This window comes from Bombus bifarius, unplaced genomic scaffold (assembly GCF_011952205.1).
Source record: "Bombus bifarius isolate JDL3187 unplaced genomic scaffold, Bbif_JDL3187 scf7180000007977, whole genome shotgun sequence".
Lineage (NCBI taxonomy): Eukaryota > Metazoa > Arthropoda > Insecta > Hymenoptera > Apidae > Bombus > Bombus bifarius.
The window spans coordinates 537,874-561,424 of NW_022884362.1; the positions used below are offsets into that span (position 1 = coordinate 537,874).

The window sequence follows — 23,551 nt, forward strand, 5'->3', positions numbered from 1 at the left end:
TAAGTAATATGTATGTATATTAAGGGTGAATGCATTTACAAAATTTCACAAAAGTAATATTTTTCAGGACAAATATATTACATCAGTAAAGATTCTTTAACCCCTTAACCTACAATTACGGGCATAGCCCGTAGTACGATGATTTGGAATTCTACAATAAATTTTATTATCGGAATATCAAATTGTTTGAACAAAATTGTGAATAGTTTTGCTTGTCTACTAGTAAAAGAAGAATTAGCTTGTCTAAGATATTTCATTAATTCGACAAATTTATTTATGAAAGATTTTATTAAGCAACCGTCTCTCTCCGTTAATTAGTAAGTAAATAAGGAATGAAAAATTAAGAAACAGAGGGAACGTTTGGAAAACGGGATACTTGTAGAAGTAGTTGCCCGAAACGTTTCGTTGTCGCGAAATTAAAGATCCTTTATTCGTTTAATTGACGTCATCGTTTATGCGTATACTCTGTTATACATATACCGTTCATTCATCTTTTAAACCACAGCTACGTTTGAAACAAATTTTAAGTAATGACGTCAGAATTGCGAACTACCGACCCGTGTGTACCGCAAGCACAAGTGCTACTTAAATTCTCGAAACGAGTAATTCATGATCAAAGAAACCGTATGATTTTTCCAGGTGCTTTGAATTTTCCGCTTACGTGTCCTAATTCCGGCCAGTTCTCTCGTAACTGTTGAGATACGCGAAGTAAAAGAAACGAAATAATAATAATAATAATATATATAATATAAATATACATGGACAACGTATGTATATTTCACGTTCAATACATTTTTCTTTAAATTAGAATATAATATTGTTACATCTTAATAGCAATAGTACAATTATACTTTGTATCATTAGCAAATCTTCGCGACAACGAGGAATACAGAATACAGGGTTTCTGAATTCTTTGCTTGTTTACATAAAGTGATATTTTTGCGACGAAAAGAACCAGCGTCGAAAATTACACCTATGCTCCTTGTTAGTCTCTTCGTACGTTGTTTTTTTAATCATGCCCGTCCTACTTCGCAGGAGCTGCGGCGGTGGGATTTCACGACAGCAGAGGCGCTGTAGGAGGAAACCGTGCAAAGGCAGGTCGTGGAGCACGAAATACAAGATCTGCAACCCTGAGGTGAGTCATTCAACGAAAGCATCTTTTTCATTACTTTTCTAAACGGGAACACTTACATTTGTCACAAATTTTCATCATCTATAAACGATTGTCTTTCCATTTCGCGATTTCTTCGTCTTTGTTTCAAAATCGCCACCAACGAACAAACACCGATGAAAAATTAAATACCAGATAAATCACGAATAGAAAAACCACCTCGTAAAATTATCGCATCTAACAGATGAAAAAGGGAGAATATTGTAAATGTAAAAATTCCTCGTCACCTCTAAACAATTTCCTTATCAATTCAAAATTTCTTCGTGCAATTTTCTCCAACGAAAAAACAAAAATCGATCAAAAGTTAAATCACGAACCAAAAGGAAAGAATAATCACATGAAATAGTAGCGTAGATTCAATTATTCCACAACCGATATAATTCCATTCTATCAGCAAATACTTCTCTTAATAATATTCCAAACGAGAAACGTTTACAACCATGAAGAATTCTTATCATCTGTAGACAATTTGTCTAATCACGTGACAATTTCTTTACACCCGAGGAAGGAAAATTCGATCAGAAATTAAACCACGAAACAAAAGGAAAGAATAATCACATAAAATAGTAGCGTAGATTCAATTATTCCACAACCGATATAATTCCACTCTATCAGCAAATACTTCTCTTAATAATATTCCAAACGAGAAACGTTTACAACCATGAAGAATTCTTATCATCTGTAGACAATTTGTCTAATCACGTGACAATTTCTTTACACCCGAGGAAGGAAAATTCGATCAGAAATTAAACCACGAAACAAACCGATATCTATTGGAAGAACAACCACGTAAAGCAGTTGCACCAAACAGATAGCAGTATCCGTCGAACATTCAGTGTACTAGCCTAAATTCAATTATTCCCGAAAGCGGCTGTCTTATCAATATAATTCTATTCAAGCGACTTGCCGCCGTAAGACTGTAAGACAGAGAGTGTAACGTATAGGAAACAGGCAAGGTGAGATAGAAGCTCCGAGCCGTGGAACTGGTTGCACCGTGTTTCCTCTCTGTCCTTTATCGCGAATGAAGCGCAAGGCGAGGAGTAAGTTGTCACACGAGTAGAAACGGGACAAACGAGAACGACCGAGTGACTCTCTCGTCTCTCTGTCTGCTGTTCGAGCCCCGGTAACACGTACATCCACGTGATTATAACGGCACCAGGGCTCCGGGTCTGAGTAACTGGAGGAAATTTGCGGTTCGCGCAAACAACGAAACGAAGTTAACTCCGTCATTTAACTGGCAACTTTTGAAGCTGCCTCGCAGTATTCCACCGCGATACGCCGTCCTCGATTCCCTCTCGCTCTCTTATACCGCCCACCAACCCTTCGCCACGGTTCCGTTTATGTAGGCGCTGGAAAACGGGATTTGCTTCGCCAACCGTGTCTTGCTTAACCCTTTTCACAAACTTTTCCCCAAACCATCGGCAATTTAACGATTACAAGTGGATTTTATTTTGTCCGTGAATTATATCCTCCATGGTTAACGATAGACGTATATAGAGTGCTCCGGGCATTGTCACATATATAGTCGAATCGAAAAAGGTTTTGCGCATCCTATAAGTAGGGAAATTTTATTCGAATAAGTAAGTGTTTAAAAATTCGTAGTCCTACTTGGCTACAGAATTCGTAGTATCAACTTGGTTGCACATTACCTCTGAACAATTAGAAAAATGTCTATTCCAGCTATATCGTATGTATAATCATACCGTATCTTCTATTTTTCATTGCTGTTTTAAACTTTTGTTTTCATAATTCAGACATTAGAAATATTCTTCTAAAATTTCAAGTATTTTATAACAGAGAAAAGGGTAAACTGAGCAGATAAAGTTGATAGAATCATTGTAAATGTTTTGTTCAGAAAACTGATTAGCATCGAATCAGGCCAGTGACACCAATTGTGATTCCTTTTGATCGAAGACAGGTTGGATAAAGTTTCATTTTTACTTTGTCCACAACTTCGATTCTTCAATAGCGGTTCTTCGATAGATCATTAAATACAAATTACGTATAACGTTTCGATACAACATTACGGTAATCTTCGTTTAACTAGCTGATAAACGAATTTAGCATTAAACAAAATCGAAAAAGAGTATTACTTCCTGAAAATATCAAGGCAAAACGGGACAAAAGGAGAATATCTTTCTTCTCGTTGCAAAAATCGGCGAACAAAAGGAATCTTCCGAACGAGACACATCTTGACAATCAATAGCGGCACTCTCGATCTGCACGATAAACAATTTCCACCGGTGTCACAAACACGCGTGTATACCACGTATACTCGCACGCACACACGTCATCCGTGAAAGCTCAAAACGGTCAACCCATCATCGTCAAGCGAACAGACAAGCGGTTTATATGTCAAAGAACGGCTCAGGCCGCGACTCCGTAATTAATTGTTCGTCCCGTTATTACAGCCTTATGCCAACAGGGCTCGGTCAGAAATTACGCGAATTATCAATTCAAATTCGACGCGTGACGGTCAGCTGCGGCTGTCACGTATGACCGTGCCCCGAGCCTGCAAGTGCATCGAATACGTGCTGCGCTTTGCAGCACCCGGCCATACCCCGGGGGATGCACGGATGCAGCTGACCCGACCCACATTCCGAATCTGGGCCGAGTTTCGACCCCGTCCACGGACACACGTGGCCGTCCTTCCCATTGATATCTGCCAACTCGATATTCCGTCGAATTTACCCGGGCCATTTTTCCTTTCTTCCCTTCCTTTCTATCCTCTTCTATTCTATCCTTTTCTCTTTTTTTATCTGTCTCTTTTCTTCGACATATGCCGAAGGGTTGCGTATTGTCTTGGTCTCGCGTGTATCCATCCTGCCACTTTGTGTGTGTCCACGTCGGGCAACACGATTCCCCGAAGAAAAAAAAAAATGAGAGAATAGGAAAAACAACGGAGTGAAAGAGAACGGAAGGGTGGGTGACGAACGAACCGCAGAAAAGTAGCGCCGTTGCGGATCGTAAATTCAAGGCTGAAAATCGATGTCCTCCACCCTCCTGCTGCCCCTTTGTGGAACTTGTAAACGTATACGGTTCTTGTCCCGGCGATATTTTCCCTTTTAACGTAACCTCCCCTGTTAGTCGATACTTCTGATTAATTTAATGTTTGATTTTATGTCTCTCTTTTTTTCATTTTTTTTTTTTTTTTTTTTTTATTTGCTGATTCTATTTTATGAAGAAGGAGAATCGTTGGGGACGGTGTTCTTGGTCGGTGGAAACTGCGGTCTCGTTCACCGCAAAAGTGTTTCGGTAAAACGTGAATTGGTAGTTTGTACCGAGAACTTGTTAATTTGTTGGGGGTTGATTGTTTAAGAATAAATACGGCACGAGGGTGGAATTTCTTATTGGAGAACGAAAGAAGAAATTGCCGTTCATTATTGGCGAATCGATGGTTCGGTTATTTGTATTTCATTGCGGAATTTCTTCCCGCGGGTCGATGAGCTTTATGAATATTGCAGAACAAAACAAAGCACTCCTGCCTGTGGAGTATTGCGCAATGGTAATTACCACAGTTGATGGGTAATCGGTCATTTCCGATGCGCATCACGACTCGATATTCCTTCCTTCGAATATCTGTGTATTCGCCGTGGCAATTTACTTTTCAGCCTGAAGTATCTTTAAGCAGTAAAAATTCACCACTCCACGATATTGCCTCGTCCGTTACGAAAGGGGTGAAATAATTATTCGCTAGTCTGAAGAATATCTCGAACCATTACCAGTTACAATTGAATACAATTGAAAAAAAAGAAAGAAAGAATGTATAACGCCCCATTTGTGAGATAATTCAATTAATATCTAGGAGGCTCAAGATTCTTGTACAGCCCTTTCTAATTATCAGCAGTATTAAATTCCCATATTGGATGAACCGTGTTTGATAATCGAATGTCTTTGAGTTCATTTTACAAATTACAAGCCTACTGAATATCCTGTTTTGCAAAAAATAATAAAATTATAAAATATTTTCCAACTTGTTAATTCATTAATATTATAAGTCGATCGATTATTTGTCAAGATCAGGAAAAATCTTTCAAATTCGATCAACACCATTCACATCCGTTTTCCTTAAACTCAATTATCCTCTTACCTTCGCAACACGTGACAACAAAAGATTAGCAAGAAAGAATAGTATTTATAGCAAAGAAAGCTCATAATTGTCATCCAATTCGGTTAAACACGTTCGGAATTATCTTCAATTCGACTTTCCAGGGCAATCCTGGCTTCCGTTTCACGTATGGGTCTCGCGTCGTTCAGCCATAAAATTGCATCGGGAATTTTCGCGAAACGGTCTCTCTCTCTCTCTCTCTCTCTCTTTCGGACCTAAGGCGAGAAGTAAGCGAGCGAAGCTTGGTAGTCGTCGACGTCGTGTGACCGACGTGACATTTCGCCCAAGGGTCGACGTCGCGGCGCCCGCCGTTGCTGCAAGGCGAGAGAACCTGCACTCGACGTTCGTAAATGCACCGCCAACAAAGCTATCGATAGGCACCGTCCACAAAGGCAACGTCGATCTTGCCCACCCCTTTTTCCACCGCTACGGCCGCCGCATACGTAACGCGTAATATCTCTTTCATTTAACCGGCCCGAAACCGGCTTTATTGGGGCTTTGTCGCAACGAACGATTCTCTTTCACACGCTCGACCTAACCGAGAGACCTGTAAACGTGCTGTCCATTACGTTCACAGAATAGAGAAGCCGAATAGAGAAATAAGTGGAACAAAAGTTTGCACGTAGAAAAGAGAGAGAACTCTGATCTGCAGGAATTCCGGCGAGCGTGAAATTTGCCTCGAGGGAACAGCGCGGAGAGCACTGGAACGACGCAGGGATTAATTTGAAGAAATCACTGCCGGATGGGATTTCTGGAAGCCGCGATCTTTACGTCGAAATTGAGCCGATTGGAATGTTATTTAAAGTTGTTTGAAAAGATGATGATTGTACAGATTGGAGAAATTCGAAATTAGGTTCTTGTCTTGGCAATCTTCGCGCGATTAACGATCTGGTTGGTACGTTGTTTCAAATCATCCGAATATACTCGGTATAAAGATGGTACAGATGGAAGATTTTTCGAATGACGAAATGACGAACGAGGTCATCTAGGGTTAATAGGTTCTCGAAATTAACCGTTCGGAAGTATCGGAAGTATGCACAAAGTCTATCTTATAAATTCATTTACTTCGTTGCTGGGTTGATTGCATCGTAAATTAGATTCTCGCGACCTTTGCACTGTCTACGGAGTAAATATCAAATCAGGACGTTTACTTGTCGTGAAAAACTGACACGAAAATTGCTCGACGTTCGAGGTATCCTATTGATACAATTTTCAACCCTTATCGCGCGAATTTCTTATGGGTACAGCTCGTTCCTCTTTCGATTTATAAACTATTCGTATACACGAAGCATTCAATATGTCCGAAAGTCACGCCCAGAGAACGTCCAGAATCTACCGTATTCCATCGAAAAATTACGTATTGGCAACTTGGACGATTCATCACCCGTTGCAACGGGGATACATGGCGACGGCCGACGTCTCGTTCAACTTTCTCGACTCTCCGTGTAGATCGGTCATCGTATTGACTATTCATTTCATACTACTATCGAGAACGTTCGTCGTCAGATCGTTTAAGAGTTCCGTCACGTTTTTCATGGGGCAAAATGACACGGATTCCGCGCGACATCTCTCATTCTGCCTGATGGACAATTTTCTCGGGCTCGTAAGTGCTCGTTCGCTACTGAGCTTTTTATGATGTCACATCCAATCTGCCCCACACGATTGACCCACGCACGTTGACGCGAAAATACTTGGCCAAAGTATGAACGAAGCGTTAAGCTCGACGACAAATCCGGCTATGACGACCAGTGTCACCCCTATATCACACGAACCATATCCTCGTAAGACGGAAAACATAGATTCCATGACGCTTTTTATCGATACATCAAGGATCAACTGTGGTATATCCTTTTACGACGATCTTAGAAAGGATTTCGATGATAGGATTTAGATCTAGACGATTTAGACGATCGTTTTGATGGCGAAGGAGATCAAGTGTAAAATCATAGAAAAATCGTTTAACCTTTTATCGCCCTATTTATTTTTGTTCGTGAAGGAAACAGTTACGATTAATTAGAATTTTCGATTTCTTAAGTGGCACATTAGGAATTCAAGGCTGTTATAAATATGAGGACATTGGTGTAACGTCATATTTTTATGAATATGATTAAAAGAATGAAACTCGGGTAAGAATTTGTTTTATTTACACAATTAGCGCCTACTACACTTTGCATATTTTCTGTGAAAATTATTGCTGCGAAAAGAGAAGAAACAAGGAAAGGAGAAAGACATGATAATACAACAACATGATGCAGTAAGGACACAAAACGATATCTAAAAAATGTAGATGAACGAGCGGGTAACTTTCAGGTCACGTATCATAAAAGTTAACTACCAGGGAAGAAGAAAAAGAATTGCCTTGAAAGTTAGGCATAAATTTCTGACAGTCTCAAGATTTATTGGTTTGAAGGTTACTTATAAATTTCTCACAAAGAGAAAGCTAGAGGGTTCCATAAAAAATTTTTCTTCAGATTATTGGTACATTTATAACCTTTTATAAATTCATAAATATTATTTATATAACATAGATATAATTTTTAGCAGAAAAATAGTTCAACATGATAGATAACTTTAAACGAGTGAATATTCATACTTTATATAACGGAAGAATTTACTAACGCTTTTCTACATGGAATTTCGTCCGTATCGGGCGAAGAGATTTGTTTTTCCGGAAAACGCAGCTACGATGCCAAACAATGGCGCGTTGATCAATTTGCCTGGCGTGGAATAAGATACGATTGTCAGGTGGATCGAATTAAGCGTAATTGATACATCCCTCGACCAACGTGCAATCCCGACAGTCTACACTTGCTGCAGTTTGCGCACCGTTGCGCTCCGCTGAAATTCCGCCAAATAAATTTATTTTCCGTTTATAATCGTGTCATTTCTCAGGAATTCGCCCGCATGGCCAAGCAACGCTACTACAGGTGAAAACTACAGGTGACGGTGCAACGGGTCGCAACGACACGAACGGGCCAATATTACGTTCTTTTTATTTAAAAAGAGAAGAATTTCTCGACCCCAATTACAAAGTAATGAAAGCCGTAAGTGGGAAACCTGATAAATCATATTTCCCGTCTTTTATGAAAGAATAATTTTAAGATTCAATATGCTCGATATTTGATATTTAGATATTTCATTTTAATATTTAAGCTTCGATATTTAGAAAATATTACCTACATGTTTGATAACACATTTTGAAATTTCATTGTCGTTACAATCAAATATGTCGCAATTATGTTGCTAAAATTGACAATCAGTCTGAAAATGTATGACAACAAAGGTAGAATATTATGAAAAACTGACTTATCATATCTTGGCCTCGTGATCTTCAAATGGATACAAAGGAGGGCTAATGACAGTCAACAATGAAAATCGAAGAGGATTGCGTGAACCTTTTATCAGTGAGCAAACAACGAGCGAAAGGAAACGTGGAAGAAAAAAATCTAGAAATATTTGAACGCGAGTTAAGCTCGAGATCAAAGCGATAAGGAAATAAATTTATCGTCCAGGCGGAAAATAAAACGCGAGATTACGCCGGGCTTTATCGCCGACTTTGGAGATCGAAAGATTTACGGAGCTCGTTAGCAAAAAATAAAACAAACATAGAGAAATAGAAATACCTACGTAGAAAAACGAGAAGGGTGGAAAACTAGGTAACGGCGAGACAAAGAGGATGATGGTAAAGGTAAAATGTGGAAAGAGAGACTTCGAAGCTTTCGTGCACGTAGAGAAAGAGAATATAGAAAGGTCGTGGAAAGAAATGAAGAAGAAAGAGAAAAGAAAAAAAATATTAATGCGTGGCTGGTGATGCTGTGCAGCGATACATTTCAGAGGACTCATCAGTCTCCGAATGTAAATTTGGCTCGCGGACCTGATATCCAACCGCGGTTAATACAAAACCAAGGATTATACTGAAAGGACGGATTACGTGGACCGGCAACCGCGAAATTGGAAAATTTATGAAAACGTCGCTGGTACGTTGCGCTCCAACCACACGTACAGATATAGAAACATCTACAGGTGTATCGATATATCTCCCTGGGTATTTATAAAGTAATCGAAGGCACATTAGCCTTGTGAAATATTAATAGCGTGCACGCCCTCGATCGCGAGCCTCTCCGCCATTAGAAGATTCCCGGTTCCTCCGGGATACCATGACGGACAATAATTTACCAGCACTACGATAAATTTCACGTTAAAATCCAGCCAGAAGGGATTTACGTTCGCGGGCTACCGAAGAGGACCCTACCTTTCGCGCCTTTCCCCCTCGATCCCTCTCTTTCAACTGAAATTGTATCTCTCTTTTTTCTCTCGTTTACTTTCCCATCTCTCTCAGCGATCGTCATTCCGTTTGTCTTTCTCTATTTTTTATAATTATATATACCTATAATATTGATGATATATTGATTTATACGATTCCTATGTGGAATTGTTTGCGCGAGTTTGTAACAGAAAATACTAGGAAATATTCAGTTTCATTTATTTGGAATATCGTAGGGAATCAACGTTATGTAATTAATTAATAGGATTAGCATAGTGCCTCTAATTAAAGGTGACAACTGTGATATTAACATTCTTTCCTTTCTAGGCGAAAATACTAAAATAATATGACACCCTTTGCGCAATCATAAAGCTTCTGTAAGAAACAATTTTTTAAAAACTTATTTGTTGTTACTTTCTATATGCTGAATTATATGTCTTTTGCGTGGGATTAATAATGTGAATTTATATCTGAAAGCTAGAAAATATCCACAGTGTATTTAATCTCTTTATGGATTGTGGTGTTTTGTTTATTTGAAATATTTTAGAGGATTCTGATTAAAAGTTACCGTTGTAAACAAGGATATTAACATACAAACATGATATAGACATTCTATCCTTTTTAGTTATCCTTTGTCCTCTTTTATCCTGATTATATTTAGCATGGGATTTTTAATATAAATTTGTAAACATCGAAGCTAATTTCTTATTACATTTCATGCATTTAAAATGAAGAAAGATATAATAAGTCATACTTTTATTTTTCATATGAGAAAAATTTTAGAAACCAATATCATAGCAATCGCTCGATCACCTATTATGAAAACGGTGTTTTCAATGGGATTGTCTTGAAAGATATTTACATCAAAAATATTGATTCCTCAAAAATATTGGTTATCATATTTCAGATGTTAGATTGATTTTGTTAACTATGTTATATTGAACATGAAAGGTAACAACAACGTAACATCAAAATTTCAAACATCATAAAGAATCAAAGTTATTCAACCAGTTAATGAAACAAGCACTAAAGATTCGTCTATCCGTTTCAGATTGAAACTTACAAAAGTGATAATATTATTCATTTCACTCTAAACGAGGATATTCAAATCGCACGACTTTCCTTACTTGAAACCATAAAGCTCTTACAGAGAGGGATTCTTTGAAATTTTGAAGACGGTTAAATCGAGCGGGACAGGGCCCTGTGCCTGGGTACTTTTTCATTCTCTATGTCCCCGTGTGCTCCTTTCGCAGTGGACAAAAAACTTATATGCATTCAGATACGGGAACGTTAAATAATTCCCGCACTTTCCGTATCAATTTCGTTCTTTGTGCTTGAGCACGGGCCGACTGCTGGTTATATTAAATCCACGCGACGGCATAACGGCGAGAGTGAATTTTTAAATTCCAATATCCAGATCCGTGCGTGTCCCCCTCGTCTCAAAAAGAAGGAAAGAGATAAAAAGAGGGAGCTGAGAACGTTGCGAATGTCGATATGATTTCATTCGTTTCATTTTCAAAGGTAATGCGCCATGTGATAATCGACTGGCATTGAAAGTGTTCCAATGTAATTGGTAAACGGGTTTGCGAGTTAAAGTTTCACGAATTTTCGAACTCTCTCTCTCTCTCTCTCTCTCTCTCGTCGACACAATTGCACGAAAATGTTTTGACGCTTAGTAATGGGACCCTTTTATTATCAAGCTTCTTGAAAAATGAATTTTCTACAAATTGTATCTTTGAAATGAATGATGATGTTGATATGAAAATTTAAGAATATATTGAAGTGGCTTTTGTCATCTTTTATTTCTACATTCTGGGTATGTCTTTACAGATGTAATACGTTTATAGTGTATGATACCACGTTACATTGATTATTTTCTAATCTGTGATAGAAACCATAGTATGCTGATTGGTTAGCAGTTGAGGAAATAAAAGTTCAAGATAGATGATGGAATATATATATATATATATATATGTCGGGTTCGCATTATGATTAGGGTTAGGCGCGTGAAACGAACCTTCATTTGGATTACACATTGTTGTTATGCAATAGAGAAGACATTGACTAGTGCAAATATGATTATTAGTACAAGTGTGGATATTCCAGAATTGACAAGTAACCGCGGTGATTAGACACTAATGACAATGGTCTTAGGGTCGAAAACGAATCCGTGGTCAACGGGATAATAGGTAAATGTACTTTCTTCCAAAGTCCAAGTTGGACTCGATTTACTTGTCTACGATACAAGTATTACTAAACTAGCTCTTTGTTAAAACGTAAAATATTCACCGAGCGTAAAGACGCTATGTAACTCGCTAATGAGACCTCACGAGAGAATGACTTTCCGTCGCGATGTCGCTGCAGAGGAAGACTATGATGGGGTGTGTCTAAGGACACGAGATCATCGGATTCGTGGAGAGATGCCTTCGTTCGGAAAGTGAAGGAAATTGACGTTGCTGTTAATTGGTCAATTTCCATGTTGGTGATTAGAGAAGGATGCTAGCCACCCTCGAGGGGAAGTTGCTAGCGGGAAGCGTCGTTCGTGAGAAAAATAAAGTTCCCCGTAGTTGGAACAAAGACTGTTTGTCTGTTTGAAGGACTTTAGTTAACTAAACCTTAAAGATTTATAACGGGCTCTCGGGCTAGCCGAACATGTACTGCGGAGACGCATCGACATCTGGCAATCATCTTACTCGAAGAATAGGGTCTACACGTGGCGAGGCACGGGACAGAAACCGTTGGAATGTTTACTGTCGCGTGTCGCCACGAATATTTCTTTTAAGGAGAGCTATAGAATTACTCCATACCTATGTTAGGCAAAACGTTCATCCCGTGACCGCGGCTACGTTCGGCGACTGACTGTCGCCTCGAGCCCAAGCTCATTATCACAATTCTCGAATAATTACAATCGGGTTGAATAACTACAATTGTTCAATTACAGCTATAGTAGACTCTAGGTTACAATGTTGCGGGATTATCCAAAATTTCAAAGGCTCCGGTGTTCTTTTCATCTCCGACATATATATACAGATGTTCAATGAAATTTTAAAATTAATTACAAAATAAATAAAATAAAAATTATTTACAAAACTAACAAGCTGCAGGAAAAGCCTAAGAATGAAGAGTAAAGTGGTGGAACTGAACTAGAGGCAGATTGTTACTTATTATTACTTATCTACTACAGTTTATTAGTATGATTAATCTGTAAAGGCTTTTATGACTTCGAGTTTACGTTGATCTATGGTTTCACAATTATTCTGTGTTCGGTTTAACTTCCAGCAGAATTTTTATTTGTGCTTCGACATTTATTAATGACTCATTTCCGTGACCGCTTGACCATCGACAAAGGTCGACGAGTTTAACGTGGGGAAAATTGAACTGAAAGTTAAACGCGAACGTTTCGCGTGGAAAATTCTACATTGAAGGGAAACAATTGACGAAGCATCGTCTTCTTCAGTTCCTGTAAAAACTTGAAGCACACGAATCACGTTAAAAAGTGGATTTTCTATCCTGGAGTTGAAGAAACACGAGAGAAGAATGCGAGTGAAGAGGAGAGAATACAAAGTGCCTTCCATTTTCCAGCCTTTCACGGTCCGGCCGCAAATTGCTCCAAATTCTTTATTCTCACCTCACTCAAAGCGTCTTTCGTCCATTATTTTTATCTTCTTTCATCCATGCGCTCGAGCTGTTCGAAAAAGAAAAGGGAGACAATGCCTGTGTACCGGAACCTTTCAGTGAACTGTGTTCTTGGAAAATTGAATCGGTTCGGGAGAAACTTATATTGTAATATTTTATTTCAAGTTCAAAAGTTCCTTACATTAAAACATATATACACAAAATATGCACCAAACTCTTAATATAACAAAAATATCGGCAATAACGTACACCTTTAAACGTTAACTTCGTACAAAACCTTCGAATCCTTTATTATACGTGTTGAGATACGTATAATTTTCTGTGCTGGACTAGGTTAAATGCGTAGTAGAGATACTTGTATGTGAATATCAGTGTGTGGAAGAATGTGTGTTCGAAGCGTCTCGAAAACAAATGAATGTAAACTCCTCCGAAGAGTCGGTTAAGAGTCGTCGAAGAGTCGGTTTACAGTCGGGTATAGAAGAAAATGCTGAGACGCGTGCAAGTGTGTATCGATGAATATATAAGAAATCGTCCACGAAATAAATATTTCATTATTTTAATATTAATCCTCAGTATAAATTTAGTGTTCCTATAACATTATTTCGGCCTCAAAGATCCACAATTCTCAACAATACGAAATATTCTTCATGTAATTATTTTATTTATCTACGTTTAATACACACCATAAATCACACAACATACCGGAACATACTTATCCTGCTCGACAAGGCAACAAGAGAAACATAAACGGAGATTCGGAAAATCTCTTCGAAGAGCTAGCGCAACATCTCATAAAATAAAAGATAGAACAGGATCATCCCCCCTAGGAAGAATCCTTTGACCTGTGAGTACTGCCCTAAATATTTCGATTCCAGTGCACGTGGTGCAATAAAACGCGGATTTTTATTCCTGTGTCTAGGATACTTAAAAAATATAAAATCAATCGGTCCCACGTGCATGTCGCAACCAACCAAGTCCCAGCGCAACCAACTGCCACATAGTTGTAAATGATTCGCGGATATCCGTAGTGACCTCACTCTTGTCCCACGTAGAAGGAAAGTGGATAACTCGGTGATTGATTCTCGATTCACTTCCTACTGACAGTGACTATATATTCTGAATGCAGATTACGTTGGTCGTGCGCAGTAGTACAACATAGGCATCCTTTCGAACTATAAAACTTTAATTCAAAATGAATTCTTCATTTTGCGAGTGAATTGCCTGATGTTTGCACCGGTGTGGATTATTCAGGTTTCGGTAGAAATGATTTTTTCATTGAAACGATATCGCATGAATTTGTAATTTACTTCGCGACAAAGGACCACGATTTTTTTAATGGAATTGGAATAATAAAAAATCGTAGGGAAAGCGGTACGATAGGTTTTATTGGAGTAATTGGAATTTTATGAAAACGTTAATATCGCATTTAGGTGTGTCGCGGAGTGACGATGTATGTGTGTACGTATTTGTTACGCAGTGTCGTAAAGTCACGGGAGTGTTACGAATGCGACGCTTTATACGTCTGCTAATTGTCGTCTGTCGACGATGGTACATGTTCCGTGTGAAAATTGTGACGCGTATTTTCAACAATGAAATGGAAAATACTTCTGCGAGGTATGCTAGAACGAATAGCGTTACAGGAAAATGTTGCAACGGCGAATCATTATCAATGAAACGAAGACATTGCAACGAGAATAGGTACTACAGCGATCATGGTTTGTATCTGCTATAAATATTAAATTGTTTACGCATCTGATTACGGAAAGTTTGTTCATAGCTTAATATATACAGTACATAATTAAACACACATATTATTATAATAATTATTACTTATACAATAATGTATAAAGTATAATAATTATATATTTATTGCTGTTCATACAAACAACATGTAATACACATATCGTTTTAGCCTGTAATGAATTTTCCCCAAATACATACACATATTTTAGAATACGCTAGAACAAACAGGTACTATAACGAATGAGGTTGCAGAACCAATTACGTTAGAATATTTCATTGTATTAATTATAACAGTACTAAATAATAATAAAAGGAATGATAATAACGAGGTATAAAAACTTACAAATACAAATTAATATCTATTAGAATATAAAAACTTCCGCATTGACGTTATGAAAGGGTTAATTTGCGTCGTGTCAATGTTCGTTTACTTTTAAGTTGAAGCCAGCGCAATTATAACTGCATTGAGGTATTAATATCGCATACAGCGGGAGTGGAGCATTTGTTGGTCTCCGTTGCGCCGGCGCAATTATAAATAATAGAACTTGCTCACCACGTGAAGTACATTTAACTCACATGTAATGCATTCCTTCCGGTTCCGTGATGTCGACATAATTACTAGCTGCGGAAATTATCGTTGCGTTTGTATTAAAGCTGTTCGCGAAGCGCTCTTCGTTGTCATGGATTTCGAAAAACAAAGCAAACTCGAAAAATTGGAAGGGAAGACTTTGACTACTCTGCACGCTCCGTATACATTTCCTATTATTATAATAAAAATTCAATTTGCCTTTGATACTATTGGGTCGCGATTCTCACTGAGAATTACGGGGCGATTATAAAGAGAACACTCGATAAAATCGAAAATTTAATATCACAACCTACTCTGCCGCTCTCGGAAAAGCATTTCGACCAACCTATTTTATCTTGCAAATACGGTCGCAGTATTTCACGTTTTAAGCAATTCTCGAGTGTTCTCCGCGCCAAACAATCCTATAAACAATACGAAAACGATCGGATCGAGCGAGCATCGAGAAGCACGAAACGCGTAGTTATGCTAAGCGAAAAAGCAAAGAACGAGAGAGAAGGAGAGAGTACGACGAAACGACCTGACCGCATTTTTGCCCATTAATATTCGGCCTAGAACCCACACACTTGCCGCATTTACAATAAATTATTCACACTCAGACGCGGAAAGGCGATCGTTGGATGGAGAAGAAAGACGGCGCAGCGCGGACAGGAAGGGCCGAATGGCTGAAAGAATCACGAGGGATGAAACGAGTGGGAAGAAAAAGGGCCACAACATCATTAGCATAACGAAACGGAGATACGTGCTGCGAATCCAGATTTCCAGCCCTCTGGTTTCCCTCTGTCTTCGTATCCTCGGCCGTACTCTGTTAACACTGGTAATGGGCTAGTGTGTATTTCATGGCGGTGGTTCCCCTCTATTTTGCTCGCGGAGAAAAAAGGGAAATTCACTAGACGACGGAAATGTAAGAAAGCCGCCAGAGACGTTGTGCTTTCAACGGTAACTGGACGAGAGAAGTTTAAGATTTTAATGAAACGGTCTCTGTGAAACGTGGATGTAAACATGTGAACGAGGATACATAGATGAAAATGGTAGAATAATAAAAACATATTGGCTAAAGATATGTTCTATTTTATGCTTGAATATTTACACATAGCTAGTTAGCATGATGTGAAATTGTCTTTCTTGGTGTACACTAGTGGTGTATTTTGGACCAAATACAGATGATTGATAACCAAATTGATTACAGTGAAATTCCATTTATCTGAATGCATTGTGAAGGACATTCATATACATATATACCATAAATTATTCATACATAAAATCAAATAATATCGTACAATGATATTCATATATATAATATAATATAATAATAAAATTGATAATAATTGATTGATTCTCCCTTCTGCTTATGATTTTCTAATAAATAGATTCAGTCGGCAGTTCGTCTAATCAGACAATGATTTTTTCGTAATAAATGTTCCTGTTATCCTATCAAAGGTAGCTATTTGCTTTCTCAAGGAATTCACTAACCATATACTACAATATAATATCGATATTGATATTAAGAAATTTTCAAAAAAATGCATCTGATCATTTTGACTTCTGAGACTTCTTTCTGCGATTATATTTTTTGATTTGTATATGAAAATTTCTTTAAATATACGATTATATTACTAAAAATTCTCAACGCGAGAATTGATTGTAATTTTAATAAATAAATAAATAAATAAAAATATATACGATTATATTTTCCATGTGATTGCATAAGGGTTTTTTAATATTTCTAGCTATATTTGAAATTGTATCCTATATATCGTAGTATAATCTGTAATTAGCCTCATTTGCATTGAACATTCCGGCGGGGAAAACGGGGAAAAGAAAGAAAGGCAGGGATTTTCCAGGCGGAATTAAAGATTGTCGGAGAACATTGTGTGTAACTCGTAATTAGTAGCGGGAAATTTAGTGTATGAATTTTAGAGAAAAATTAAAGCGGTTCCTAGAGTACTGTCGCGGCGTATAAATGGAATTTTTACGAAGCTTTCGAGCGAACCGGGTAAAATCGACTTACTTTATTACTCAGAAAATGAGGGTCACAGGCTCGCTTCGTTCCAAAAATGGAAAGAGTTGAAACAATGAATCAAGTTCGTCCGGGTACATTTACGTCTATTAGAGCTTAAATTAAACTTAAAAAAATCACATTCATGGATCGAGCATCGAAATCTAACAAATGTTATTTCTTTATATCAGCAACTGAGATTTTTCCAGTCCTATCTAACTATAGATAGAAATTGAACTGCTTAGATAGAAGTTTCATCGCGTTTTAATCTTATAACTTAGTGTACACAATAATCCAAATGTGTTTTTGCTTAGAGCACGGTGATATCTGGCGATTAAAGTTGATCGAACGCTGGAAATTACTCGGTCGTTATCCGCTAAGCGAATTACGCGAGATCTCAAAATGTCGTAACTACGAAGTTAAAGCTATATTTACGTGGAATAATGGCGTATGGAGTATACTATATTATACTTAGATTCTCCGCTTTAAACCTCGTTGAATCTCGTCGGACTAATAGTGCTTAAAACTTCTCTCAAAGTGCGGTCAACCTTAAATTACAACAAGCTTGTGCGTTCCGTATAGGTTCGAGTTTAGTTAGTAAAATCACTGACATTCTTTCACCAACATTTTTCTACTTGCAATATAAATTCACGAAACCGTTCGTAATTTTGTGTTTTAAACAAACCGTAATTTTCATAAAAACAGGAAAGAAAAATAAAGGAACGGCAGACAGAATAACAATGTAATGGCGCCGGTATGTTAATATTATTTCGTTTGCAACGTTGCTTTCACGTCGCACTTCTCGTTACCAAAAAACAATGCCACGACAATTGCTCCATCGAAAATCGTTCGACGGTCGGAAATTAATTGAACGCAACGCGATTAACGCAACGAAATAACGAAAATACATGCTTTTTGAGAGGCGTTCAAGTCACCGGCGCCGTCGATCTCAAGTGCGCTATGAAAAAGCACAAGCGTGTTTAACGAGGGCATTATGCAAATACTGGAATTATGATGACCAGAAATTACGAGCAAAAATTACGACTAAATTTATGATGGTGAAAAAAGAACGATAGAGAAAGGATGAAAAAAAAAGAAAGAAAAAAGGAATAGAAATAAAGGACAAACCAATCATAGTACGAGTTTCACGATATTCCGAGAATTACGATATTCCTCTTGAATTGAACAAATGGCGAGACTGGTTTTGTCGCGTAACTCTCTTTGTTCGCGCAGTCGTTCTTTACACCACCGCAAAAATAGGAATAAACCGATCGTATAAAGGCAGACGATGATGCAGTGGACATTAATTAATTAGTGCCGCGTATAACGCGTACGCGCAACGCCTCGGGATCGGACATTATCGCGTTAGTAATTCAGTTACCACTGATTTTATAGCGACAACGTTCAACGGGCTTTACAATAATGAGCCACGACCAACTCGTTCTCTTGATAATAATAATATATCGAAATATCGGTTTCCATCGGTCGGCCGGGGATAGTACAGTCGAAACTTTACACAGACACGGCTCGCGTACGTCTGTCCGTGATTTACATAAATATCGTTTTATTAGGACAATTAGAACGTTGGTAATCGGCGAATCTTTATTGGCATTCGCGAACCGCAATCGCAACAACGTTCGAACCATTCGTTTAAAATTGGTAAAGCAGTGATCTTCGATCGATGCGTTTAAATCGATATTTGATATATGTGTTTTCGCAGATGTTTCAGAGAGAAAGAGAGGAAGACTAATTTGTTTAGTTAAAGTAATCCCGTGCGATGCAATTAAGTGTTAACTACTATTCCGACCATGTCACTGGTACGGTCGTTATTATTTTATGAAATGAAATCCATATTCGGGCTACGGTGTTATTATCGCTATAACAATGTAGCCTCGAACGGGGTTTAAACGAAAGCAAAGCATTATTATTAATGCTCGAAACGAACATCCATAGTACCTTAGAGAGGTAAATACATTCGATGGATACCGGATACGAAAGAAGGAAATTAAAGAAATATACAGAGAAATTGGTGTCCGTTTTTCACAGTATTTTCACGACAAAGTATACGATTCATTTGGATAACACGAGAACATTACCTAAAGTTATTTCCAAGTGCAACCGCCGTCGAACTTTGCACAGTGCAACAACCTCGATAATGCATCGATGACGTCGCGTATAACCGTCCACGAGAACAGACTACTGCCGACACACTTGCGCTTTCCGGGCGATTAATTTTTTACGATCCAGTTTGATACGTCTAGAGGCTAGGGACGAGGAACTTTTGACCCGTTTACATGGAAAATTTGCTTCCCTATTCCTTGCCTTCCTCTTCTTTTCTCCCTACGTAAAGTCGAGGGGATTCCTCGGCTTCGCGAGCCATAACCTCGCAAAAAATCCACCTTTCATCGTGTCAGCGTTAGAAGCTCATCTTTTTGCTCTTTCTTATCTTTAATAAAACTAAAAACATATTCACACTGACTGAATACTTAAAAAGTTGTCATGTTCGTTTTTATATATGCATAAAAATGAAATTGTAAGCAAGAGTGTAAGTGCAAGTTCAAGTGCAAGTTGAACAAGGAAAGATTAAATAAGAGAATTAGGTAAATCGACAGTTTCGAAGAGATTCGAGATTAACGTTTCATCGTTTCATTAAAGCCGATTAGAATAGCCGTCAGAGTGATCATTTTATTACATTGCCTGAATATTACATTCTAACGAATTGTTTAGGAAACCAAAGGAACGTAACGTGAATTTAACAGGTCACGTTTTACTCGCAGCTAGAAATAAAACGGAATATATCGGGCTTCGGTAGTCTCTACTTTTCTGACGATTAATAAAATGTCTGCTTACCTAATTAGATTTTTAATGTATTAACAGGTATAATTCACGATACCTTTCCCATTTTTCAGACTTTGAAAAAACTCACTGCCAGTAAGAGAAATTTCATTAATGTTATTATGTATAAAATTTCACCTCACCATTTCCTTTTGTCAATTTAGAAACAATCAAGTATTTTATTATTATTCTGCACTAAATGAATACTAAAAAAAGTAACTGCAGCAGTTACTGCAATCACGATTCTTCGAGGTTTTATTATTTAGAAATTTCTAAACATAGCAGTTTTCAGTTAAAGGCGATATGTTAGGAGAAATTATGCGGACAAGGCATGAACGTTTCAACGATTTCGCGACTCCTAAATTGCCTGAAGCGTGGTTCTCGCGCATCGACAGGACATTGAAGCATCGACATCGACGAGAACGTCGCTCTGCCGTATTTTTCATCGATGTCTCGATAATCGACAGCCTTTGTCTTCCTTAACGCGTACAAGCGCCATCACGAATGGGTTACTGGCCGGTCGTATGCATGCAGCGAAACCGCAATCTCGGTTACGACAGAGGGTTGCGGTTTGGCTCGATTAGGTTTCAAGGCCACTGCGGTGTCACATCGAAATCGTTTGCGTGCCGTCTCGAAAAATTTATATACTTTAACGTAATTCGCGATAATTGTCGCTTAATCGGATGAAAAATGAACGTGGCTTAAATACGAACAGTGAGTTCATACTTTTGACATTTTGCACCAAGAACGAGTAATCTGCACGAGATAGAGCTTATACAAGAGAAAAAATATAATATAATGGAGGGTTAATTGTATCGGTGAATATATCTGATTGAAAAGTACAGGTCTTAAATACGACGTGAATTGCGTTTTAAAATAGTATACTTGGAAGTGAGCTGGCTGATTTACATGAGAAAATGGTGTGACTGTGTCGATTTATCAAGTTAAAGTCTGAACAATGGTCTCGCGTGGAACAACGTGTTTCAAGGTGACTTGTTATATCCTCGAGTAAAGACGAAGGAACACAAGCAGAACGTAAATCTCGATTTCGTTTCTCTCTCGCTTAAAACGCTTATTAAAGTTTCATGGTAGCGCGAAAAACACAGGGGAAAATTCCTCGACGATCACCACATCGCTGCACTTTGTCAAAAGAAAAATTTTCTCCATCGCGTTAATACGGAACTTTTTCGCTGGGCACGACGCACGGAAACTTTGTTCAAAAGGAATCCATTGGTGCCCCACAAGCATCCTGGCGCCTCAAAATATTACGCACGTCGCGGAAAAATATTTTAGAATATTCACCATGTTTCACCTGGCCCCGACAAAAACAAATATTTTACCGGCGACGTAATCTCGTGTACAAACAACGAATTCCATTTTATTTTTCGCTTCCACGAAGCGAGCGTCACGCGTGGTCGAACGTTTCTCGGTCCACGAATCGATAAACAACCGTTTTTAGTGGCTCTGTGACCCGGTGAATCGGGAATTCTGAAAAACGAACGCGACAAGTCCACCGTTTGCTCACCTTGATGCGAGATCTCGCGAAGAACAGAGAACGAAAAGAAGCAAAAAGAAAGAAAGAAAAGAGAGGAGAACTCGAAGGACATATAGAACGTGGAGAGATAGGTTCGGGATCGAGATTCACGAATCCACGTTCCATTCTCACGAGCAACGCTCCCGTATCTGATAGCAATCACAGAAATGCTTTCCATGCATCGTGCAGAGTGCTGTATTTCCGTCCACCGAACGTTCTACCATCTGGATATCCCTTTGTGCGTGCATGCGTACGTGGTCGATTACATACGAGTCCTCGGTGTGTGACTGTATGCAGTTGTGCGTGTCTGCAGCCGGAACCTAGATCATCGGTGATCGCCAAAGGACTGCAAGTACGAATTAAACGAGGATTTCAAAGGTATGGACACTGATAGGAAAGGTGGATCGATTACACTTTCAATAGATACTGTATCAATGATAGATTTCCTGATTATTAGTTTACCAATGTAATCGTAGGAATATCGTAGAAATAGTATGAAAATTTCTAATCTGATAACTTGGACCGCCGATATATTTATATATTTTCACAAATTTTCACAAATGCGTTAAAAATCGCAGTCTACTAACCGTGTCAGTGAGAACAGAAGAGTGCCTTATCCTTGATTCATTAGCACCCTAATCGTTATCCTAAAGTGAAAAAAAGAAAAAAAAATAACAAATTACAGATTTTCTATTTTTATGATCGTTAAAGACACCTAACTACTCTAGACTACTCTAGTGTTAACTTTTATCGAGGTAAGTACACGATTAGACATACATATCCGTTTCCGTCAAAACATTTTCATTATAATCATCCACGTGTACTACATTTCGACGCACAAATACACACGTACATCGTGCGACGATAGTTGTAGCGTTAAAGCAGCGAGGTCGATTCAAAAGTTCAATTCTCGAGTGAACTGTCACATCATGCCAAACACTCTGTTATATTAATAGCTTAGAGCTTAATGAGAAGCATCCTGCGGACACAGGAGAGAGATTAAAGCAGTGTTAATTTCATGGTCGATTCGAGAAGGATGATCTGACGTCACTGGTCCACGGGCTAGCAGCCGAGCAAAACCGGGTCAAATTTAGTGGAGCCGCGAGTTATTACAATATGGTCTAAAACGAGATTCAAGTTATTTATCGAACTCTCACACGTCGAAACGTGTTGTTGCTTAAAGGTTGAAGTTTCCAGATTAATTTCACCGGTTTAAAATTGAGTCCGTTGTAGAATTATTCTTAACCTTCATTTACGTTATCCTTCAACGCTGTCTCATCCACGCGTTCTTTTATTAATTAAAAACGAAAGGAAAGAACGCGTATCGATCGAAGAAAATTAGCTATGCATCCACGACGTATAAACGTGTATTAAAGCATCCGTGTGATGCAACGTGTACCGGGCAGAACGTGAAAGGTCATTTGACGTCAATATCTAACGAACAACGCGATGGAAAATCAGGTCAGTTTCCATGAAACCAAGGGCAGCCGCCGGCCGGTCAATAATAAAGTTGCATTTGCCCCTAATGCGTGTATCCTTCGATCGATGTCCTCGTGCTTTAATTAGTTACTCATTCAGCTGATTGACGTTTTTCCTGCATGAATACAAAATTCTAACCTATTAGTCTCCTCGATACTTTAAATCACATTTCGTACGAAACTGGCAAGTGTCTCGA

The 23,551-nt window shown here is 38.4% G+C and overlaps 1 protein-coding gene across 1 annotated transcript in view; it reads left to right on the top strand.

Moving 5' to 3' along the window:
- LOC117204053 (protein madd-4-like) overlaps nt 1–23,551 on the top strand; it is a 252,796-nt gene that overhangs the window by 176,382 nt on the left and 52,863 nt on the right. The window contains exon 5 of the mRNA XM_033441053.1: nt 1,036–1,135. Coding sequence (XP_033296944.1) covers nt 1,036–1,135 — 100 coding nt within the window. The remainder of the gene's footprint in view (nt 1–1,035; nt 1,136–23,551) is intronic.